Source organism: Photinus pyralis, unplaced genomic scaffold (genome assembly GCF_008802855.1).
Source record: "Photinus pyralis isolate 1611_PpyrPB1 unplaced genomic scaffold, Ppyr1.3 Ppyr1.4_LG5, whole genome shotgun sequence".
NCBI lineage: Eukaryota > Metazoa > Arthropoda > Insecta > Coleoptera > Lampyridae > Photinus > Photinus pyralis.
In genome coordinates, this window is record NW_022170596.1 from 26921192 (window position 1) to 26945620 (window position 24429).

At 35.9% G+C, this 24429-nt stretch overlaps 3 protein-coding genes across 5 annotated transcripts; 2 read left to right on the plus strand and 1 right to left on the minus strand.

Moving 5' to 3' along the window:
• Positions 1–1829: 1829 nt before the first annotated feature.
• On the minus strand, positions 1830–3739 carry LOC116172510 (F-box/SPRY domain-containing protein 1). The gene is made up of 2 exons (XM_031489741.1): positions 3036–3739; positions 1830–2981 (listed from the first exon to the last, which is right to left on the minus strand). The coding sequence occupies exons 1-2, from the start codon at positions 3706–3708 to the stop codon at positions 2887–2889; spliced, it is 768 nt and encodes a 255-aa protein (XP_031345601.1). The 5' UTR covers positions 3709–3739; the 3' UTR covers positions 1830–2886.
• A 1774-nt stretch (positions 3740–5513) lies between these two features.
• LOC116171827 (transcription factor Dp-1) lies at positions 5514–18313 on the plus strand. Of its 2 annotated transcripts, XM_031488831.1 has the most exons (10): positions 5514–5662; positions 5718–5937; positions 6168–6289; positions 11709–11763; positions 11814–11902; positions 11957–12147; positions 12202–12723; positions 12778–12860; positions 12907–12990; positions 17068–18313. In XM_031488831.1, exons 2-10 carry the CDS (start codon positions 5889–5891, stop codon positions 17289–17291), a joined length of 1419 nt encoding a protein of 472 aa, XP_031344691.1. In that variant the 5' UTR covers positions 5514–5662; positions 5718–5888; the 3' UTR covers positions 17292–18313. The 2 variants fall into 2 exon arrangements, with proteins under 2 accessions (XP_031344691.1, XP_031344690.1); XM_031488830.1 differs by having other exon boundaries at positions 5547–5937.
• Positions 18314–19042: 729 nt separating this feature from the next.
• On the plus strand, positions 19043–24224 carry LOC116171828 (integral membrane protein 2B). Of its 2 annotated transcripts, none has more exons than XM_031488833.1 (3): positions 19043–19186; positions 21417–22116; positions 23644–24224. In XM_031488833.1, the coding sequence occupies exons 2-3, from the start codon at positions 21462–21464 to the stop codon at positions 23763–23765; spliced, it is 777 nt and encodes a 258-aa protein (XP_031344693.1). In that variant the 5' UTR covers positions 19043–19186; positions 21417–21461; the 3' UTR covers positions 23766–24224. The 2 variants fall into 2 exon arrangements, with proteins under 2 accessions (XP_031344693.1, XP_031344692.1); XM_031488832.1 differs by lacking the exon at positions 19043–19186 and adding an exon at positions 21185–21355.
• The last annotated feature ends 205 nt before the right edge of the window (positions 24225–24429 follow it).

A 24429-nucleotide genomic window follows, 5' to 3' on the forward strand; every position in this document is an offset into this window, starting at 1 on the left:
CTGTTATCACTTCCCTTCTCGAATTCCTTTGCGTCATAGCGTTTTTGGAATGCCAAAGCACAGGGCGGGTAAACGGACGGTCGATCTGAAATTTTTTTTTCGGGGCTCAAAAAAAGGCAGTGAATAACCTTCCAAGATTGGGCTACTAGTTCAAAAGTTACAGCCCTTTGAATTTTCTTTCGAAATTGGTTTCTAGTCTATAACTTTTGATTGAGAAGTCTGATCGAAAAAGTACGGATTGTTTTGGATTCTACGCACCAAAATTAATAAGAAAAAGTGTTTTCCCGAGAAATTTGGGTGCAGTCGATTTTTGGAAAAAAAGGAAGGTTACACGCTGCCTTTTTTTGAGGCTCCAAGAAAAAATTGTCTCAGATCGACTGGACTGGAAAAAACATTTTCTTATAAGAATATGGCCTGTAGATTCCATAATTTCAAACAGTTCCAAGATTGGACTACTAGATCAAAAGTTACAGCCCTTTTTTTTTAATTTTCTTTCGAAATTGGTTTTTAGTCCATAACTTTTGATTGAGAAGTCTAATCCAAAAAGTACGAATCGTTTTGAATTCTAAGCACCAAAATTAATAAGAAAAAGTGTTTTCCCGAGAAATTTGGGTGTAGTCGATTTTTGGAAAAAAAAGGAAGGTTAAACACTGCCTTTTTTGAGGCTCTAAGAAAAAATTGTCTCAGATCGACCGGAAAAAAACATTTTCTTATAAGAATATGGCCTGTAGATTCCATAATTTCAAACAGTTCCAAGATTGGGCTACTAGATCAAAAGTTACAGCCCTTTTTTTTTTATTTTCTTTCGAAATTGGTTTTTAGTCCATAACTTTTGATTGAGAAGTCTGATCCAAAAAGTACGAATCGTTTTGGATTCTACGCACCAAAATTAATAAGAAAAAGTGTTTTCCCGAGAAATTTGAGTGTAGTCGATTTTTGGATAAAAAGGAAGGTTAAACACTGCCTTTCTTTCGAAATTGGTTTCCAGTCTATAAGTTTTGATTGAGAAGTCTGAATAAATGGCAGTTCAAAATGTACGTAGTCTTGCAAGATCGTGTAGAGCAATTGTAGTTTAAAGGCCCGGTAAAGGCAGTGTATAAGCTTCCTTTTTTGCCAAAAATCGACTACACCAAAATTTCGTACTTTTTCGATTAGACGTCTCAATCAAAAGTTATGGGCAAAAAACCAATTTCGACAAATAATTCAAAGGGCTGTAACTTTTGATCTAGTAGTCCGATCTTGGAACTGTGTGCGCCATCTCCATGGCAATCGATACACTTTCTATCAATTATAGTTTTAGAAGTCTAGTTGAGATGTCGCCACGTGCGCAACTTCTTTTAAAATTTCATTTGAATTTATGCGATTAATAGCAACATCGCACTTATTATTTCTTAAATCAAATTGGGAATAAGTAAATTACTACTCCGTTTCATATATTGTTATTACCATTACCATATTATAGTACCAGCATTGAATTAAGGTGCTTATTCAATGGTACCAGTAAATATGTATAGTCCAGTCATAATCACCATTTCCCCATATAATTTGGCCAAACAGCACTAATTTCTATAAACAATTGCATTTCAGTTCTACCTATACCATCTCCTTTATAGTTGACCATGTACCGGGGGTTGATTTTCCCCTGGGGGTAGATCTGAAGTAAAAATTATTGAAGACAAGCCCAGGAATGGATAGATATTAATTCATTCTAAGGAACTTTTGTTCTATAGGTAGTGTTCTGAAAGTAATACGAGCACCAAATTCAGAGACGAAGTTTCTTGTGGAAAGGATTTGTTCTATAACATTCAATCAAATCAATAAGATTAGGCTACTTTCGATTAATTTATTATGTTTTTATCACTATTCACAAACAACACTTCATACAATATTTTGCGTCATACAAATATTGATTGGCTACTATGAAAATTTGTAATAACTCTCTCACAAAAATTAAACAATTTGTTCGTACCAAAACACTGGTTATAACACATACTTCTCGTGCGTGGCCGTATCCTGTTACATTTACATAATTTATACCGAGCACTAGTCTTTATAAAAGTTAAAATTTAAGTTTCGCCTGCGTTTTTGCATTAGGACATTGTCTATGTATACTATTTACATTTCATAGAAATAAAAATAATTAAAATAAATAATAAATTACGCGCACAATGTGAGCGGTTAAAAAAACTACAAAGTATAAAAAAATCAGACGAAAAAATACAGTCCAGGCACAGCTCGTTTAGCCTTATAAATAATACAGAATTATCACAGAAGAAAATTAAGTTACGATTAATCTTGTCGAAATTATTGTAACTTTTACACAAAATCCAATCGATATAAATCTTAATCTTAACATTTGCCGACTCTATAAAGGCAACAATGGTTCATTTTAACAAAACGGTAGATCTCAAAATTGTACCCAATTGTCTTAGTATAATGTATTGCACCTAATATGTTTGTACTTAAAAAAAACTTTGGTACAGACAGCTGAATACTAATTGGCACCTTACATTACAGAAACCTAACGGACTTGAGGTGCAATTGTTTTTAGTGAAAATAAATCAGAATTTGTCCGGGAAGACAAATTGAACAAAAATACACAAAGTAGAGAATTCCTACAATTTACAAATTACACTCTAATGTAAATTTTCGACGGAATTGATGTAAAAAAGCCTAAAAAATTAATCTAACGAGGTAACTTTCGCACTTAAAATAAACAGACACAAAGGAAGTACTTAATCTATCTGCGGGTTACTGTAGTGTTCTCTTTTTTTTTTTTAATTATCACATTGGCAAATCTACCTAACCTGGTAAACCATCATAATACGACGAATCCGGTAACTTTCCCTCCGTTTAAGAACTACGTTAGCTATTTGACAGAATGTGTTAGCCGTCGAGCGGCGGTCCGAGGTATACCATCGAAACTTCCGTATTGCCGTACACCGCCGAAACTGTCGGGTACAGTTTCTTGTCGGGTAAACCTGAAATGATCCGGATCAAGTTTGACGTTACATGACTGGGGGGGGGGGGGGTACCTCTAAATGCGACACCTAAAAATTCGTAATTCTTTTCGAATGACAAGGTATTATCATCACAGTCTAATATAACCCTGATACGCTCGCCGACTTGGTATTTGGGAGCGTTGTTGAGTAGCGGATAGTTCCCCTGCGCGTCTCCGTTGTGCAGTAAGTGGTTGTCGACCAGGTTCCAACCCCAACTTTGCTCGTCCGAACCTAAGAGCGCGACGTACCCGTGGCATTGCAAAGGCGTGTCTTTTGTAGAGATACCTATTACGGCGACCGTGCCCAAGGGACCTTCCCATATCACTTCCCACGCGTGTCTGCCGTGTCGAAAGCCCAACTTTCCTCTGGACGCATCCGTGCTCTGCGCCACTGGGTTTCTGTGTAACGTAAACCCGTTCGGTTTAATATAAATGTTCCTAGAGCAGTCGTTCGGATTCCAGGCGTGATAAAACGCCCTTAATTTCGCTTTATATGTAGGTACGGAGCATAACAGGTCGGATTTGAGTGCCTCCTCGGCCAACTTTCGGATGCAGTGTAGCCTCCAGACGTCGTTATTTTCGTCGTTCAAAAATTCGTACCATCTCTTGCATACTAAGGAACAATTTCTTAAGTCGTGAAGGTTTAAGTACGAAAATATCACTTCCAAAACGTTATCTGGGACTAGTGTTGCTATTACGGAATCCATCTTTAAGGTGTTTACGTTTAATTTTGACGTTTCGATTTTGACAGGTTATGTTTGCCCATTTCGCCAGTGGCGTACCTTGACTTACCAACAACCTGTCTGATTTATTATGCTTTTCTCGTGTACTCTTTTATTATCAATCTTTCGAAAATTTCTTCAAATTATCTGTTTCACAGTTCCGAATTTTCCCAGTTTCTTTCATTGGCCCTACTGTTCACTTAAAAATTGCTTTTTGCTTTCTCAGATTCCTTCATTTCTTAGCACTTTCGTATGTCTCTCAGCATTTCGTCGCATTCCGTATATTTCTAATATTTCTTCGTCACACATAAGTTCTTCTTGTTCCTCTCATATTTCCTGTCAGCACTTCTTTAAAGCTTGCTTTTTAAAAACTAAACATTCTTTCTTAAATTTTTAAAATTAGTTATCATTATTAACAATGTTGCGAGATTCCACACTGTATATACAACAATGCGCACATTTTTGTGAGTTGGCAACCGCGCAATTTTTAGGAGGGGAAAGCTGCTTGCGCCACGTGGAGAGCACGAACGACGAAGTACGAACGTTAGTTACGTTTGATCGCGCTCGTGAAAGCATCGCTCGTGATAGTTTGTTGCTATTTTTGTGTTATTTAATGCAGGTAGTCATCTTTGCATTTCTTTACATCGTATTTGTGTTTTGTGCGTACTGACTTGTTGCTTGTAAACTAATATCATTGAATTTATAATAAATTCAATGCTAATATTTTTTATCAATAAACTAATAAGATTGGCATATTTTACAAGGTATGGGACCTCGTGATTCTGAAATCCGTCCTTATGAGCTTTAATAATAATAATAATAACTTTAAAGGTTAAAAAAACCTATTTAACGTTATAACTTCTACAGTTTTTAGGAATTATTAAAAGCTTTTATGGGCTAATCAAGACACTAAACGATCTTAAAGGCCTTATATGCTCGTGAAGGTGTTTGAAAATCTTGTTAGCAACTTTTAAACGCTCATAAAGACGTTTAATTACGGTTAGAGATTAGAGATTCGTAAAGGCTCTTCAAAATTCGAATTTTTGGTACTCATTAAAGTTAGTAAAACGCTGTGAAAGATAAAGGATCTTGAAAAATTTTGAGCGCTCTCCACATTTTTGAATTTTGCTAAAACCTCTAGAAGATTGTAGAAACTCTGGAAGACCATCTGAAAAGTTCTTAGCCCTTATCTCTTGAACCTGTTTTCAGAGGTACTACAACATTGCCAGGAGACTTTTGAAAGGTTTTTCAACCTTCTAAAGATTTTTAAATACTTTTAAACCTTCTAGGACTGATAACTGTCTTTAAAACCTCTTACAGACACAGAATTTATTTGGTGGCAAAGTGAAAACGTAAATGGCAAATGAAAAAATTCTTATTTGGCTTCCAAAATTTTGAAATTCCAAATCATACAGTATTAGTTTGCGCTATTGCCGCTACTTTCTCTGTCTGTTCGTTCTTATCGTAACTATTTCTATCGTTTTCAAGATTTTTGAATTTATTAACTTAAAGACCGAAGAAAAATCCAACTTTAAGAATTTTGTTATAGTAGACCCATTGCGGTGGGACTACGTCGAAAAGCGTTTTGTTTTTAAATGATCCGTTCTGTAGAAGGTTTTTTATTCTTCATACCCAAGGGTTCATACCGACCAATTAATTTACTTGTTTCGAAAATGAAATTGTCTGGAAAGATAAATCGAAAATGTACGACACTGACTACAGATGTGAATTTCTCCCAACTATATTGACTCGTTGAACTGCTTCTAGCGGCAGTGCGTCGAACTACGAAAAAGCATGTCCCACGTGAGTTGATTCGACCAATGGGAGCGAAGGCTTTGTGCCCGCCGCCAAGCTGAACCCAGATGTATGTGCACGAAATAGCACGTCTTTAACGAGGTCCTTACGGTTTTTGTATAAATCGAGAAATCAAATAATAATTGTATGTGATAGCAGGATCGAAGTCGTTTACTACTAATAAGTTTGGTAAAAAATAGGTGTCGGTTAGTTTGAATTTTTTGCGGCAAAATGTTATCCTGTTGGAGTCGCCATTTTGGTGAGACCTCTGCCTTCTCCGGAGCTCGTTGTTAACGAAATATCGAAAATCCTATTTTCCTCGAGGCTTTACGCGTTTAGGATTCGTTCGTCGGACACTTGGAGCATTAACGATGACGGACCAGAATAATGCGACGAACTTTGTGATCCAGGACGTTAACGGTAAGCCTTCAAAGTATAGCCTGTTGTAAATCAACATCCTTGAACAACGGGGTGGTAATTACTTAAAATCAATTTTTACGTAAGCATACCCAGAGATTCAAATTGAGAAAGCTTCACCCCTTGACTTGTTCCATTCAATAATTGCGCTCCAAGGGCGCTATTTGGTGTAAAACGCCCCCGATTTTTGTTTTGTTCAATTCTGATATGTAAATGTTGTTTCTTCCAATTAGGGCAAATGATAAAGCTGGTTCAGGCCGGAGGAAGACCCTTAAATGGAATTGTGGCATCCGCAATATCCGGACAAACTTTAAAGATATTAAAGTCGGCACAGACGGACCAGGACAGTTCTCAGGTAATTTATTTCACTTGTCTACGCACGCACGGTTCATTCCGATTTTTAAAGCTCAAAATGCAGTTTTTCGTATGGCTTGGTAAAGGTGACAGCTTAAGTTCATTGCCAAGGACAAAATTCATGAATATTATTTTGACCGGGTTGGAAAGTTACTGCCGACTTAATTTATGTAACGGTGTAGGTTTTTGAACTTTCTCATGTCTGCAAGGTCTTCCGAGTCCCTTTGATTGCCGCTCTTCCTTATGTTTATTGTGTTCATGATTCAAGCCATGTGCTCGTCTCCATGTTCCTGTTTTGAGTGTACGTTCAATCAGATTATTGTTGATATGGAACAAAATTGTTTATTTTAATTAGCGAATATCGTTTTTGAATACAATTGGACGCTACTTCCCAAAGTCACGCTCGACATTATCATAAGTTAGGTTAAGCACATTGTAGGTTAACATCACATTGGCCGTTAAAACGGAGTATTTGCCAGTCGCAAACAACAATTAACGGTTGTTTGAGTTGGAAATTTCGCATCTAGTTTCGTAAAGTGCATTTTGTCACCCTATCCGAACACCCTTTATAAATATCCTCAAGCTTTATGATGATGTTTTGGATAAAAAAAAATTAGTGCTTCTGCATTAGTCTCAGAAAAATGTTTAATGGAACACCCTGTTGATAGTTCCACTTTTTTAATTCAAGTCAAGTCGGTGAAGTTAATATCCAATCATCAATTTTATTTTTTTCTATGGTCCGTAAAAATAATACACCTTGTATGAGCAGAATTTTCTATTACGAATACAACAATATACGGCACACAAAAAAATAAAAGGTGGAAACTGTATGTCAACAGGATGGTGCACCAGCTCACAATGCCTATCAGACATATTTTCCATTATCCAGGAAAACCCCCTAAAAATGGGGCCAATTGTTTTATTTTGAAAAATGTATTTATTTCATCTACCGTCGATCCGTACTGCTCACCCTGTATAAATCTTAACCGTGAAATAGCAGCAAGTAAAATATTTTCAAATTGGAAGCACTTCAGAATTTCAGATTACACCATAAGTTAATGCCAACTGTCTTATTTGAACAGAACGCCCTATATATTATTTCATTTTTAAATTCTACTAACTTTCTATGTGTTCCATGTTTGAAGGCGGCATTAACTACTGCTACAGTTTTAGTATTTAGTTTGTGCTTTTTTGCATTTGGTAGCCTATAGCTCTGGCTCCTCAACCAAGAAAAATCTTGACGATTAGTGCCATATCAACTTTTTTATTTATATAGAAATATTTTTGAAATTTTAACCACAGATCCTTCTAGTAAAGACAGACATATCGCATATTGTAAAAATTTACGCTTTATTTTCGGGTCGTTTTAGTGAACTGTGTTAATATTTCGATTATAAATAAATACAGGGGGTTCAAAAACTACAAAAAATTATTATTAAACACAAAAAATTAGTGAAATGTTATATAAAGGAGTCTATTTAACAATATTGTTTGTTAGTTGCTCATCACTCATCGTGATGGCGGTGAAAAAACAATCGAGCATTAAAGGAATAACCAGTTATGGCCACTCAGGTCACCTAACTGAAAATTTTGATGCAATAGTCTAGTGTGGACAAAGTTAACTTGATTTTTTGTACAGTTATATAAATTAGGGGGGTTTCATAAAAAAAATTCGTTTTATCGATTTTTCAATTCAATTTGTAATCTTAGTTTTTAAACCCCTTGTATTTATTTATAATTGAAATATCAACACATTCCACTAACGCGGAATCTCTTCTAAAAGGAAATCATCTCCAATTAAATAATAGCTTTGTCACAACAACGTCTAAGTGGGTTGCCTTGGTAGAGCAGCCTTGGCTGAAACCCCGCCCACTCAAAAATAAAGGCCATAAATAAATAAATTTAGGTATGGTACAGTATACAGGGTGGTGCACGGTAAGTAGGAACATGGGAAATTAGTTTTATGCAATATCCTGCCCTCCTGTACATTTTACAGAAAAAACTGTCGAGTTTAAAGTTGTTCAGAATTAAAAGGTGCATACAAAACTGTTTAAACGTGTTTTATTAAGCTTTTGGTTTACCCCCAATTTTAAAAATAAATTTTAACATTTCTGTTATTAGTAGCAATAGCCATGACTTTTTGTTGTTTTATGAATTGCTACTAACAACAGAAATGTTGAAATTTATTTTGGTCGCTAGGGGGCGTTTCTCTCACTGCTTTTATTATAATAAAATAATGATTTGGGCGAAACCTTTCTTAGAGCACTTTTTGATGTTCAGGTTGGCCAACTAAGAATGCGAGGTACTGTATCTGAGAATCTATCCATCGCAGAGACTTGCGGTAAAAAAATTTATTACTAAAACGGCCACGAGCAAAACCTGGAAAATATTTTTAAGTTTCTGAAATGACCGCTAGGGGGCGTTACTGCAATCTAGAATCTAACAAAGTGATGTTTGTGTGAATTCTGCTACATTAACCTAACAAAAAAATGTCCGGTCTTTGAAGTCGACGATAATCTGAACAATTTTTGTTTGAAAATTTTTCCTGTATCTCTAAAAATGCAGTGGGAAGGGGGGGGGGGGGATTCAAAGGTTTCCGTAAAAAACACCTCGAAACGGCTGAGCCGATTTAAACAAACTCTGGTTAGTTCAAAAGAGCTATTTTTCAGCTACAAATATTATACTATTTGAAGTTTTGTTAGTTTCACATATCACCACTTGAGGGCTTTTTCGACATTCCGACAGAAATGGTTAATATTCTCAAAAAAATTAAATGTATTGGTTCGATTTCTTTTTTCATGAAAAAGTAGCTAAATGATGCCTAAACAAGCTCGCGAAAACAGCATCTCGATATCGATACAATATCCCCCCCCTTACTCCCCTTATGAAAGAGAAAGTAGTAAAAAGCTTACCTTGCAATTAAATGTGACAATAGAAATTTCTGTGCAAGAAAAAACAAAAGTGGTAAACTTAATACAAAATAAATTTACGGAAAGTATCCAAAATTGATATGGTATTTAAAAATGTTAATAGCAAAACACCAAAGAAAAAAAATCCGCTCCAAATGTCACTATCTTTAATAAAATCCGGCTATTTCATGGAGGGATCGGTGGTTTTCCCAGCCGACACAGCGTATTCGGTTATTTACATCCAAAAATCTGTAATCGCTAAGCGCTCTTCGCTACCGCTAATTACACTTATTTCATTTGCCGGATAACATTTATAAATTCTAATTAACCCCCATTGTCTCTTGGAATTTCTCAGTTCAGGCAAAAGGTCTCTTATCGGCGTAATCCTGCATGGCCTTGAAGTTTGAATGCTCGTTTTAAATTAACATACGAGACCAAAGCCTGCTAATTAACAGTGCTGAAATTCTAAAATATTAATTGGCCCTCGCCTTCTAAATGGCAAGAGCTTTCGGACGCAACAAAGATAATTCATATCCGGCTCGAAGGACCAATGTTTTGCCGGTTCATGCAACGATTACAATTCAATTCCATTTACAATCTCTTTCCACAAATATAAAACAAAATTAAACTGCGCAAGGCGAGGGAAAACCAAATAAAATTATGAGTTTTGTTTATCAAATAAGAATATCGGTGAAAACCGCATTTTGAAATCTGTTTCCTAAGCAGAGGTATTGGCAAAATACACATTCGCAAATTTAAATTGCAGTATTTATCTTCATCTAAGATGGCTTTGAAACAAAAGGACACATAACAAGCGATAATTAAAATTCAGTTTTATTATATAAATTAAATAATAAAAGAAACAATAATTGTGACTAACGTAAATGTTCAAAACGTCTGCTATCATTTTCAATACAAAGATGAAGTTTTTCCTGATGAGTAGTGTTTTCAAGTGGCATTGTATTTCTTTTGTTTCAAAGCCAACTTGGACGAATATTGCAATTTAAAATTGCAAATGCTGCTTAGGAAACTATCAAAATGCGGTTTTCATTGATATTAACCCACGCCCTCTACCACCTATCACGTTTACTAAAAAGACTATATTTATCATTATGATTGTGATGCATGTTTGTGGGGTATATTTTTGGAAAAGCGACAAACATAAAAATTAAAACTAAACTAATTTCCAATGATTTCTCGTTGCCTTTTTTTGTTAACAAAATCTGTTTCTCCAAGGTTAACGCTTCCATAAATATGGCCCACGACCTTTGTTATTAGAACACCCTGTACATATAAATAGTCTTGTATATGATCTTTTCTGATCAATTCATTGAAAATGCGCTAAAGTTGCTCGCTTTAAGGCGAGTACCTCTTAATCTCTTAATATAAAGGGCGTTTCCATAAGAAAGTGCCCAATTTGAATCACCCTGTACAATCGAAAATGATATTAAAATCGCTAAACGGTCTACGAGCGGTATCATTCTCACCTATTTTTTTATTGTTTATAGTCAGCAACAAATTCGGATTTACGTTAATTATGGTTAAATACAATACAATAAACAATTGTAGGTAATAACAACAATTTATTTGTGCACATTAAAAGAGAAAATACTCTCGGTCTACGAGCGGTATCATTCTCACCTATTTTTTTATTGTTTATAGTCAGCAACAAATTCGGATTTACGTTAATTATGGTTAAATACAATACAATAAACAATTGTAGGTAATAACAACAATTTATTTGTGCACATTAAAAGAGAAAATACTCTCGGTCTACGAGCGGTATCATTCTCACCTATTTTTTTATTGTTTATAGTCAGCAACAAATTCGGATTTACGTTAATTATGGTTAAATACAATACAATAAACAATTGTAGGTAATAACAACAATTTATTTGTGCACATTAAAAGAGAAAATACTCTCGGTCTACGAGCGGTATCATTCTCACCTATTTTTTTATTGTTTATAGTCAGCAACAAATTCGGATTTACATTAATTATTGTTAAATACAATACAATAAACAATTGTAGGTAATAACAACTGGAGCAACAAATTATTTGTGCCAATTAAAAGAGAAAATACTCTCGGTCTACGAGCGGTATCATTCTCACCTATTTTTTATTGTTTATAGTTGCAACAAATTCGATTTTGCATTAATTATTGTTAAAATAAACCACTTTTCTTTGCGAATTGAATGTCATAGTTGTTACTTTACAGCAACAAATTTCTGCGTGACATTCGCCCGATTTTTTGCACGCAATCTATTTTTTTGGGTGGGTTTATATTAAGCTGGCCCCACCCACTAATTTTTTTAAAAACGGCCGTTTTATTTGAGCAACAAAATTTTGAATACCGTAACAAATTAGCACTAATTTTTAGAATGTGTTGGATTTTTTTACGGTTGGTGGGGGGGCTAAGTTAATGGAGGTACCAAATGGTGTTTTTGGCAGGTGTTTTTTTAACTGCTTATGCAAATTAATGTACCATGTGTAACTTGGATTTTATTTTAGGGTATTAGTACAGGATCTCAAGTGTTGAAATTGGGTCCAAATTCAAAAATGATAAGTATGTACTGATCCAAAATAGCTCGTTTTTTATATTTCTACTTTGTTCAGAGCCAGTTTCGTTGAATTCATTCCGTTACGCTCGCGGATGCGAGGGAAGTTATCTACAAAAAATGATACGAATAGCTCCGGCGCAAATGGTAAGTTTGTAAGGTACCGGGAGCGGAAATCGACAACGCCCGTTTTGATTTTAGCAAAACATTAAATTAGTCAGTTCGACTTCGCCAAAAGTTCAAAGTATTCCCGCGCCGCCTGCGACGCCGACGATGCAACCGATTTCGCCGGTCCCGTCGCAACCGAAAACGTATATATCGCCGCCGATCCTCGATCACACCGGAGCGAGGAAACGTCAGGATATCGTCGACACGGAATGCGCACCTGAGTAGTACGTTTGGCGTCGAAAATTCGCGCGGCAAGTTCAAAAAGCCTAATTTTTCAGCAAACGCCGAAAAACCGAAAAGGTCGGCAAGGGTCTGAGGCACTTTTCGATGAAGGTGTGCGAGAAGGTGCGAAAAAAAGGTACCACGTCGTACAACGAGGTCGCCGACGAACTCGTGGGCGAATTTACGAACACGTTAAACAACACCGTCACCGATCAGCAGTACGATCAAAAAAACATCAGGAGGAGGGTCTACGACGCTCTAAACGTGCTGATGGCGATGAACATAATTTCCAAAGAGAAAAAGGAGATACGCTGGTTAGGTCTTCCGACAAATTCTCTTCAGGAGTGTATACAACTGGAAAGGGAGAAGCAGAAGAGGATTCAAACGATTAAGGACAAGACGAGAAAGCTGCACGATTTAATACTAAATCAGATCGCTTTCAAAAATCTAGCTATGCGCAATAAACAGGTCGAACAAGAACAGGGACCTCCGATTCTTAATTCCTATATTGAAATGCCTTTTATTGTTATTAATACAAATAAGAAGACTGTTATTGACTGTAGTATTTCTAACGATAAGTAAGATTTTTTTTCCGACTGACGGCTCGATCGTTAAACGGCGGTTTGTTTCAGATTGGAGTACATGTTTCAGTTTAACGATAAATTTGAAATACACGACGACGTTTTCGTTCTGAAAGAGATTGGAATGCTAATGGGTAAGGTTTTTTTCACTTATTCATCGCGTAATCGAAATGTTCGCAGGGCTCGATAAAGGCGAATGTACGCCCGAAGATTTAGAAAAAATTAAATCGCTCGTTCCTAAAGCGCTTGAAGATTATGTTATTCGTAAGTTGCCTTTTGCAATATTGCTATTTTAAACATTTTGTGGTTTTACAACAACACACATGTAAATGACAGAATCTGTAACAGAAGTAGCAATGGCCAAGTGTCGTCTGTAATACAAGTCGGCTGTCCAAGTGACTGTCACTTGTCAGCTGCAAATAGGCAGCGCGCGCATTCTAAAGACATGCCGCCCATCCAGCTCCAGTGACGGCGTTAGGGTGTGCTATTGTTAGTTCCCGGATAAAGCCAGATGCTAAAGCGCTCAGGAGTCTCCACTATAAAAGGCCTTTTAAACGCTTTCCAGAGTTTTATTGGTGTTTTTCAAGTTGTTCCTAATTTTGACCCCCCATTTTTTTGACAGAAATACAAGTTTCTAACGCACCGAGAATCCGAATCAAACAAAATCTCAATAATGTCGATCGGTGTGTTTGTCTGTCTGTAGCAACTGGGAGCAATTTTGGTACACATACTCTTAGATATAAAAGAAAGGGCTTAAAAGTCAGGGTTTAAGCTTGGGAAAAAATTACCTTAAGCGAAAATGGTATAGGCTCCTAGAGGACTGTAGCAAAAGTAATTTTCTTGTATTGTTTTGAATTTTCTTAAGGCACCTAATTAGGTCCCAGTCAATTGTTTTCTTGGTGTGACACGACAAGTGTATAATGATCAGGGTTATGCAATAGTATACCCGTGTGGCGCAGTGAAGTTAAAGCTCGACCGGGGTACCAAGGGTCCCTGGTTCGCGTATGGACATTTGTAAATGTATACAGGGTGTTTTTTTGAGAGCTTTAGTTGAACGTTTCTGGGAAAGTAAAATTTGTACTTAGGGGTTGTTCTGATGGCCGAATCGATGTAAAATATTTTCAAAATGGCCGCACTTCCGGAAACACCGGAAGTAGATAGTAACTTCATTATTTTAAATAGTAACTCCTATTTTTTATTGAATTTTTGGATTCTACGTTCAGTTCAGATGGTACATTGATAATTGATTACTTGAAAACGATTGTAGTCATGGTAACCTATTTTTATCAGTGCATAGAGAATGAATAGGGCTTTCTTTTAGTGCACTTAAAAAAAAGTTGCGTACGACCGCCCCTATGGAGATCCAAATTTATGAAACTTCAAAGACTAAAAACTCAGTTTTTTTAAATGGAATGACCATGTTCTTAATATTGCATGAGATAGAGAATCGAAATTGGCATATTTTGATATTACATGTTCCTATAGCTATCTTTAACATTTTCTGACTTATTCCCATTTTATTGACATTATTTTTTTCGAATTTTCTGTTTAGTAGTCGGCCATGATTTTATAACAATCGAATTTTAAACAAATCTAGTGACACTAATCCGTCACCTATTGTTATAGGTCAGGGGTCGGCAACCTATTGAAACGGAAGAGTCAAAATTACCACAAAAAATTTTTCATTTAGTATAGTTTTTGGCTATATACAGGGTCCTGCAACAGTGCGTCGTTTTTCCTACATAGCTGCTACCTGGTAAAAAATATTGGTGGTTGCGGATCTACAGAAATTATTTTTGAATGTATAGGGTGTCCCATTTTTACGATATCAATAAATAATTGACCCTGCATATTTTTACTTGCTTCAATGCCATTTGTTCAAAGTGCTATAACTATTTTTTTTTCAAATGGAACTACCACTATTTTATTTCTCTATTCGATTGTCTTTTGTGTTCTCTTCAATTTTTATAAGGGGCGCCTTGTGCTTAAACCCCGCAGTTTTTATGTTATTCAATATTTTTCACAAAAGTACCTACTAATTAATTATTTACGTGTTTATACATCGGAGTAGGCTGCTATAATAAAAAAACAAAAGTATACCAGAAAGTAAACAAGTGTCAAAAATTAGATAATTATTTACTGCAAGTGTACTTTTGATTTGGTAAACAAATAATATTAATTAAAAAGGCGAATTTCGAACAAATGAACTAATTTCTTTAGATAAATATGGAGAGCCGCAACTTTATATCAAAAGAGCCGCAAATTTGGATCTCCATAGGTGTGGTTGTATGCAACTTAACTTTTTTTTAAGTGCAGTAAAAGACAGCCCTATTCATTCTCTATGCACTGATAAAAATAGGTTACCATGACGACAACCGTTTTCAAGTAATCAATTATCAATGTACCATCTGCATCAGCGATTTTTTTTCTTAAGGTCAAAATAACTTACAAACCATAAATGGCAGATATCGGCATGTGGGTATCACGTAGAATCCAAAAATGCAATAAAAAGTAGGGGTTGCCATTTAAAATAACAAAGTTACTGTCTACTTCCTGTTTCCGGAAGTGCGACCATTTTGAAAATATTTTACATCGATTCGGCCTTTAGAGTAATTCCTAAGTACAAATTTTCAAAAACCTACCTATTTTACTTTCCCAGAAACGTTTAACTAAAGCTCCCAAAAAAACACCTTGTAGACTGCAATCCCAAAGGCGAAGTTTGGTTGAAGAGCAATACTCTAGGACTGCTCTTCTTTGCTCTACCACTTAACCTCAAAATTGCTGCAAAAGGATGCATAACTGACAAAATGTATAATCCGACCAGTGTTACCCGATAAACATTCTCATTTCATAGATGATACCCTATTAATTTTGAGCTCATTCCTCCTTGAAAAAAGTCCACTTTTTGGGAAATCCCTCCTTAAACCTCCCCCCCCCTCCCCCCAGCATTTCTAGGGTATGCATTCCTACACCAATCTCGCTTTAATTAATGACATACAGTAAGCCTGCTAAATTATTTTTATTATGCGTAGAATTTGACACGAAATTCGAAAATGGATTTAAAAAATACTGTTCTATTTAAAAAAATCAACTTTGGTACCAAAATCTACGTTCAGACGCAACTTGTAAATTTCCTCTTTAGTGTAAAAATCGCAAGAACATGATAGATGAGCATTTTTTAAAGCTCGACATTCGATTTTTAAAGAATGTGTTCCATATTTTAGCCGCTCACTGCATTTGCTTTTTTTACACTGCCTTCACATTTTGTCGGTATAAAAAGTAAATAGGTGGCTTTGATGTTTGTCTCATAACATTCGCTGATCAAAAATAATTTGGTCCAAGCGATAAATAATAATATAATAGTCTAGTTTGACATGACACTCTTTTGTTTATGCAAAACTGTCTTTATTTTGCAGAATATTGTTGTTCAAAATTCTGTACATTGTTGTAAGTACGTATATAAGCATTTTATTTTTGTCCAAATTTCAACATTATATTGTAGTAAAATCGTACTAAATGACTCTCCTATTATCAAGTGTTTATTTAACTATAAATAACTAAAACAATTGCAACATTTAACAGCTTGTTTAACCAAGTTAACCAACCATTACTTTTTTGTTTTAAATCATCCTACAGATGATCACCTTAGATAATAATAATAATTTATTGTCAACGTTATTGACATAGACATGGTCGCAATGAAAGTTTGGTATAAAAAACACACATATACATAAAAATTACAAAAGAACAAAATATAAATATTATATCACATATTCTATCACATATACATGTCAGTTGCTTTGTAAAAACATTGGTCCATTAGGTAGTTGTTAAGTAGTTAAATTTATTTTTATTTTTAATTTTTCTAATATCTGAAGGATATACAGAGTGGACCATTGGTGTGTGGGTGGCCGATTGCTCATCCTGTATAGTTTAGATTCCGCCTATTAAATTATTATTATATATTTTTCCTAATTCCATGCTTATTATCCGTGGTAATACCATCCTTTTAGTTTGAAGAGTTGTATCAGTGACTTATTTATTTGCTCTACTAACAGAAGATTGTGTAAAATCAAATAAACTATTAAGAGATAGGTATACGAACACCTTACGTGAAAACAGGCAGAGTTTTTCTGTGTGGCCTCTTAAAGGTAAAGAATTATTTGCAGTCAAAACATGATGCAGAATATGAAAAGTCAAAAAAAAGGTAACTGCCTTTAAAATATCAAAGTTGTGTTGCATATCACATTTATGGAACACCCTGTACATACAAAAAACTTTCTGCGCTATTCTATTCTATTTAAGTGAAACGTTTTTTGTGCAAATTTAACATAATTGCAGAGTTGGCCCACAAATCGGCCGATCAAATTGAAGAAATCCTCGAGTCGGCCGGTCCCGGCCCCAGTACGGTCTCGTACTTGTCGGCGGAAGATTGCGTCGAGGCGCAACTCGACGAGGAAAACTCGCTGCAATCGTCGAGCTTCGATCCGCTATCGCCCGCCGGTCAGGACTTTACGGACGACGAGGCCGAGTCGGATATGTCGAGCGATACGGAAACGAATTAGTTGTACGGAACGTTCGCAGAGAAGAGGAACGATTGTCGGGGCAAAAAGACGTTTTTTTCGTTTCAAACTAGTGGTTATATACAATCCCAAACCGAACGAAGTCCATATCAATGCTAAGGGTCTGAGTTTCGTTTTTATGTTAATCTCACTCAGTTCTTTCAGTAGTTGTTGATTATAAGATTTTAATGTAGATTTTTATTTAAGTCTAATGTAAATAGAAGCAGCGAAAACGTCTGGATTTGATCTTACGAGAGATCAGACTGAACCAGATTTTTCCCCCCCACGTAGTTACACGCTTGGCATCTGAATTGGTGTTTTTCAATTGTCTCTGCCACAATTTCTTCAAAACATTTACAGTTTTTGCTTTATTTACTTCCGTTTTACTTGTTCGTTTTGAAACTTTGAAGAAATAAAGTGATATCTGCAAGTGCTTAAATGAGAAAATTTTTAGAAATGGTCGATTTTTGTAGTGGACCAATATTTTAACTAGATTTTTATTCATTCTTTCGAGTTAGTGGTGATTTTTCATGATTTGTAAAAATGTACATAAATGCCCTTTATCTTAAGTGGAATTTAAAAAGTATTTGTCAATAATCATTATATTTTTATGTAATTATTTTGTATATACGATTAATTGTATAAGAGTAGTAAATCTGTAGAGAAATTTCGATAATTTGCTTTTCCCGTTTCAGTGTATTATTTTCTTCTTCGGCACAAATTAGATATCGATGTAAAATGTCCAAATGCAATAATTTGTAAGTTATAAAATATAATTTTTTATCGACGTACATTAACATTGTACAGTTATAATGCCATTTTAAGTAGCGTAGTATTTAATTTTGACAAAAGTAGTACAACCAAACTAAAGAGGAAAATTAAAGCAGCCTGTGATTATAAACAAAACAAAACTACATTTTGGTACCTTCACAATTTTTGGTAAAACATTAAATTGAGTTAATAAATTATCTAAAGCGATTATTGTAGTTTATTGAAGATCTTCGTCGTCGTACAAATCGTCAAAATCTGCAAATAGAGAATTAACCGAAGGCCAACGATTTTCAATGACTTACCATTAAAGAAATCCGCATGAATCGTAATTTCGCTTGCTGCCAAATCCATCAGCAAATTACTGGATCCTCCTGCCTGCGAGAGAATTAATTAAAAGACGATTCAAATTTTACTTTTACCTCTTCTAGGTCCATGTATGGTCCCGCGCCTTCTGGAAACATTTCATCTGCTACAATTGCTGGTTTCATTTCTGCTTTAATTGTACACAATTGGTTTTGGTTAACAAGAAACCGAATTGAAAATAAAATTTGAAGGTTATGATCAACTTCTATTTGTTGATATACAGCTATCTTCACTATCGTAAGTACACAGTGTAAACCCGTCCTTATGAATTTGAATTCTTCCCGCTCTTAGGCTAATGGTCTAGTGTGGATCGTCCGGACTCAGTTACAGACATCATGTTAAATTATCTGATGATGTTCACCAAATTATCTTTCATTCCTTTAGATTTTTCAGGATCCTCGAGTTCGTCCAATGGCTCTCGAGTCGCTTTGGGCCCTTTTTCAATTTCTACCTACCTACCTATACCACCAAAGGGACCCCGTACTTCAAATTTCCTCGCCAGTAATATATATCATTTTCCTGACTTTTATGTAAAATGAGTTTGCTAATAAAACCTCGATTCGACGCATCGAGTACTTTTCCAGCTTGTTTTCTTATTTATTGATATCATTGTTGATAAATGAGCGTTTAGTTGATTTGTGCCGCGCACTAAACTTCGCATTTACAGGGAATAGCGAGTATTTAAATCAAACTGTATAGGGATAACAGCATGGACATGTGAGAACTAGTCAGGGTTAGCAAAACTTCGGACCGTATATTTGCAGGTGAGATTTTCATTATTTCAAGTGTAATAGTACATAAGTAAAGTCAAAAGTCCGGTACGGGTTGACCGGCCTTTGACCTACTCGCGCGATATTACTGATACTTACTGATAGAGTAATTAACCACATAACCGAAAATGGGACGAGATTTATAGAAATGAAAGAGGGGAATCAAAAGAAATGCGCCATAATGGAGCGATGAAGTAAAACCGCTAAAAGAAACCGAATTACAAATTCCAAGAACTGAAACCAATACCCTAAGGAACGATATACGGTCCGTGCTATTTATTAAGGAGTAGACTTAGGGATTTATGTGTATTGTTTTTCCCTGTGTCTACTTTTAAATGACAAAATCGCTTCTGAAGGGCGCCTAATTTTATGCATTAATTAATTTGAATACTGTTATTTTGCCTTCCGTATTTTTATTTTCCTTGGCGTATGCGTAAGAGATTTCTTTTCTGTGAAGCCAAAGCAACACGGGGATCTTTAATTGTTTTAAGAAGTTATTTTAGTTGCATAAAATCAGGCGCCCTTCAACAGATTTTTTGTCATTTAAAAGTAGACACAGGGAAAACAATACACATAACTAAATGCCTGTCTACTTCTTAGTAAATCACTGTATGTGAATTGCGCCAAAAAATAAACGTCGTTGAGAATCACGAACGAGCAGAAGAGAAATACGAGCAAACTATATCGTGCTGGCATATTTGGAAGTTGCGAATCAGGGAGAATTATGTTTCATTAAGGAAGCAGTCATCGAGTCAATTAAGTGCTCAAGAGGGATGCGTAGAATAGGTAATTAGCTAATTAAATTTCCTATATTTCTTCGTTAAAACGTTAAAAAATATGGATACGTGTAAGATGTACCTACATAAGTTTAAAAATAAAAGTAATTGTAATTACAATGCTAACGTAATCGATTACAATTGTAATACAACTTTTCTGAAGTAATTAATTACTGTAATTAAATACTTTTATGACAAAGTAATTGTAATCAGTATTCGATTACTTTTTTTGAGTAATCATCCCAGCTCTGGCGACATCTCAACTAGACTTCTAAAACTATAATTGATAGAAAGTGTATCGATTGCCATGGAGATGGCGCACACAGTTCCAAGATCGGACCACTAGATCAAAAGTTACAGCCCTTTGAATTTTTTGTCGAAATTGGCCCATAACTTTTGATTGAGACGTCTAATCGAAAAAGTACGAATCGTTTTGGATTCTACGCACCCAAATTAATAAGAAAAAGTTTTTTCCCGACAAATTTTGGTGCAGTCGATTTTTGGTAAAAAACGAAGGTTATACACTGCCTTTTTTTGGCTCAGAAAAAAAAAGTCTCAGATCGACCGGAAAAAATATTTTCTTATAGAATGTGGCCTGTAGAATCCATAATTTCAAACATTTCTAAGATCGGACTACTAGATCAGAAGTTACAGCCCTTTGAATTTTTTGTTTAATTTTTTTTTGCCCATAACTTTTGATTGAGACGTCTAATCGAAAAAGTACGAAAGGAAGGTTATACACTGCCTTTACCGGGCCTTGAAACTACAATTGCTCTACAGATCTTGCAAGACTCCGTACATTTTGAACTGCCTTTTAAGGAATAATAAGTGCGACGTTTCTGTTAATCGCATAAATTCAAATGAAATTTACAAAGAACCACCCGCAAAGAATGGGCGCTGAGAGACCAAGTTAAACAGAAGCGAAAATCCAATACAAGAGACTAGGGAGCTCATTACGGAACTGCACTTTAGGCTACTACTGTACCATTGTTCTTCTGGTAGAAAAACATTCACGTCAATCATCGCAGGTAGCCGCCCACTGTACACAAATTATGCTATTATATTTTCATCTCTGTCTCGCCCATGCGAAGAAAATGACATAGGTTTTGCGGCTGTTTTCGTACACGTATAAATTCGCCACTGACACCTTGACATTTACCTTTTAATAGGAAAAGTGGCAACAGCACCTTGCGTTTTATGTTACTAACTTCGTGTATGAAGATTGCGCAATTGTTATCATCCCCTTTATTGTCACTTGATTAGTAATCGATTTTTATTTGAAAGAAATATTTACGTGAACATGACAATTATTACCAAACCGTTTTCGGAAAAGAAATCCGACAAGCTCGTTGTACCTTTAGTGGAAAACGAGAAAAATGCGGAAGCCGTACGTATCGCAAATTTGAAGGTGCCACTTCGGTAAACAATAGCTCTTTTTTGCGTTTTAGGTGACCTCAAACGATGTGGAAGCTCAAACACCGGAACATGTTCGCATGGTAATCGTCCCCGCTCGTATGCGCCGTGTTTCTACAACGACCACGCTATGTTTACTGCTAACTGCGCTCATTGTCGTCGGCATCGGAATTGCGGGGGGCACCTACTTGTACCAGCAGTACTTGCGCTCCCAGTTGCGTTTCAAGGGGTGGTGCACGATCCCGTACCCCGACGGACCCAAATCCGCGATGTTCCTCGGCCCCAACGAAAATGCGCAAATGATCGACGACGACCTGATGAAGATCGACTCGAACCTGTTGGAAACCATGGGCAGCTACCTGCAGGAGGAGTTCGAATTGGACCTCGAGAATCAGGTGTACGAGAAGATCGACGTGCCCGACTTTCAAAACGGCCGTAGCGGCCGATTCATCCACGACTTCGGCACGAACACGACGAGCATCGTCGACGTCACCGGCAGGCGATGCTTCGTAATGCCGCTAAATCGTAACGTCATCCTCCCGCCGCGCTCGCTCTACGATTTGATACGCAAAATGTGGGACGGCTATTACAAAATCAACACGGAAATTCTGAGGGAGACCATGCACGTCATTACGCCGCAATTGAGCAAGGACGAGGTGAAACTGCTTGGCGGTTACATCACACGGGAATGCGCCGGATTGCCAATTTACAAGTTGGAGAAATTCGTCAGCGGTGGTAAGTCTTGGGAAATCTGTGCCGTACTGTAAAACGTAGAATGGTGAGACATGAAAAAAGTTTAAAAGGGAGGAAGAGACGGCCGGATATTTTGACAGTAGCCAAACCTTTTGACAAGGAATTACTAGAGGGCACTCTAAAGACCTCAAATTTAAAGTCACTAAATATAGAAAGTATCGCAATCCATTGGGCTCGTGTGTTTACAGAGAGAACGCATGATTTTTTGCCCAAAAATGGCGGAAGTTACCAGATTCTAGTAACTTTAATGGAGATATCTGTATATATTTTTATAGAACATGACAGTACTATGAAGTTAGGTTATAAAAAATGACAGCTATTCAGATTTTATTTGTCAATTTTTTTAAGTTGGCTGCAAATTTGCCCAAAAATGGATTGCGGTACTTTCTATATCTAGTGACTTTACTCAAATTTTTCCTACAGGAGCACCCACGCATGTACCTTTTCTTGCATTTGCAAAAAAGAACTTTTAAAATTTCATTCTGAGCTGCTTCTACAGTTGGGGGTTGGTGTATCAACCCTCATGCAGCTTTTGCTCGGCTCTGCCTGCATACATGGCAACAAGGTACTTAGTTCCAGCCTAGGCAACCTCTTCTTGAGTTACAATTTTGTTCATGAAGGTGGTTGCCTCAGTGGTTGTATTCTTATTTTTTTACACCACATATACACTGTGTTCAAAATAAAATAAGAGGGTCACCTCAACATCTCTTTTACTTGACGAGATACGAAAATGTTCCAAATTCTATAGTACTATCGTGGAAAAATAACATAACCTCTTAAAAAATTGAAGTTGGAATCCTACGCACACTCTTAGCAACTTAAAAGTAATCATGAAATATGGTGTAACATGACCTCACATTTTGACGAAATTATGTGAACTTTGTATTAAGATTGTGCGGCTTCTCTCGCAAATTTGGGGCCCATGGGCTCAAAATATGTAGATTCGACCCTGACCATCGGATAGAGTGTGAGGTCACATACGGAATTATACTTGACCCCAGACTTGACCCTATTATCTCGCACACTATATATGATACCAGGTGATTCATTTATCTTGACACAATTTTTTTTTGGAATAAATTTCATACAAAGGCTATACAATTCTAAAGAGGGCTAATGAAAGGAGCTGGAAATTTTCTTATTTATCAATTGCTTTGATCTATCAATTACTAAGATAATGAAAAAAAAACTGTAATAATTGCAGATTGCATCTAGTTGCCATGAAAAATAACAATTCAATGTAGGATTAGAATTTCCAACCAAATACAGACCATTCTATTTGAAAAAAAGTAATTATTTGGCCCCTTACTTTGTGATCACACCTTGTATAATTCAAAAAAAGTCCAAAGTGATCCAGTCTGTTGCCCCGCCCTATCGGGCCATGGCTCTAATCTCTAGCAATCAAATTGAAACTGTCGATATCTTTAATGAATACTCACGCAAGATTTATGGCTCTTAAATTAAGGTCGTCTCAATACTGTGCAGAAAATTAATTTCCGTTTGTTTCAGTTGTAAAACGGTCAGCGGAGCTCGGAAACGATTTAAAATTCACCCAGTTCGCCGGGAATCAAATTTTAGAATTTGACATTGTAAACATGAACGAACTGAAGCAGTATGAAGAAGGTGATTAGTTCATTTCGTACGTTTCTACACAAATGCAATACATATTATTATACATCACGTATTCGTATATATTAACTGTATAGGGATTGTAGTTTGATTAAATTTTTTGTCATTCTTAGACGTTGTAAACTACCTTGCGAGTAGTAGGTTCATACAAAGGTTGCGTTGCAGGGGGAAGGAGGGGTGAGATGCGATTAGTACTATTTATGTTTTGCTTGTTTACACGATGAGACATAGGGAATATTTTGACGATTGTTGCTGTTATGTACAATAAGTCAGATCACTAGGTGTTTATGTGTAATTTCCTTTGGTATAATTTGAATGTAAAGTTTTTAAACAGAAGGTAGGTATATTACCCATAAATGACAAATGTGTAATTTAATAGATGTAATTATCTAGTTTATAAACTGTCGTATGACATTTATTTATGGTTGAACAATTTTTAATAAATATTATCTTGTAACTAATAAGTATAATAATTCTGCCATTTGAAATTTTCGTAAGATGTATCTGTAGTGATGAGTATTGCATCAAGTATCTCTCTCCATCTGTTCTGCTTTTAATAATAATAATAATAATATTTATTCCATAGAGATTGGAATTTGATTTGAAATGGTGTCACTTTCAGACGCACCAATAAAAGGCAATGAGAAATGCGTCTTGTCACTCAAG

Bases quoted from the DNA above. Each gene is read 5' to 3' on its own strand.
- LOC116172510 (XM_031489741.1), bottom strand. From the start codon at position 3,708: ATGGATTCCGTAATAGCAACACTAGTCCCAGATAACGTTTTGGAAGTG. The intron at 2,982-3,035 runs GTACCCCCCCCC...GGATCATTTCAG, and splicing joins TTTAGGTGTCGCATTTAGAG to GTTTACCCGACAAGAAACTG.
- LOC116171828 (XM_031488832.1), top strand. From the start codon at position 21,269: ATGACAATTATTACCAAACCGTTTTCGGAAAAGAAATCCGACAAGCTC. The intron at 21,356-21,416 runs GTACGTATCGCA...TTTGCGTTTTAG, and splicing joins ACGAGAAAAATGCGGAAGCC to GTGACCTCAAACGATGTGGA. The intron at 22,117-23,643 runs GTAAGTCTTGGG...CGTTTGTTTCAG, and splicing joins GGAGAAATTCGTCAGCGGTG to TTGTAAAACGGTCAGCGGAG.
- LOC116171827 (XM_031488831.1), top strand. From the start codon at position 5,889: ATGACGGACCAGAATAATGCGACGAACTTTGTGATCCAGGACGTTAAC. The intron at 11,764-11,813 runs GTATGTACTGAT...TACTTTGTTCAG, and splicing joins TCCAAATTCAAAAATGATAA to AGCCAGTTTCGTTGAATTCA. The intron at 12,861-12,906 runs GTAAGGTTTTTT...AAATGTTCGCAG, and splicing joins AGAGATTGGAATGCTAATGG to GGCTCGATAAAGGCGAATGT.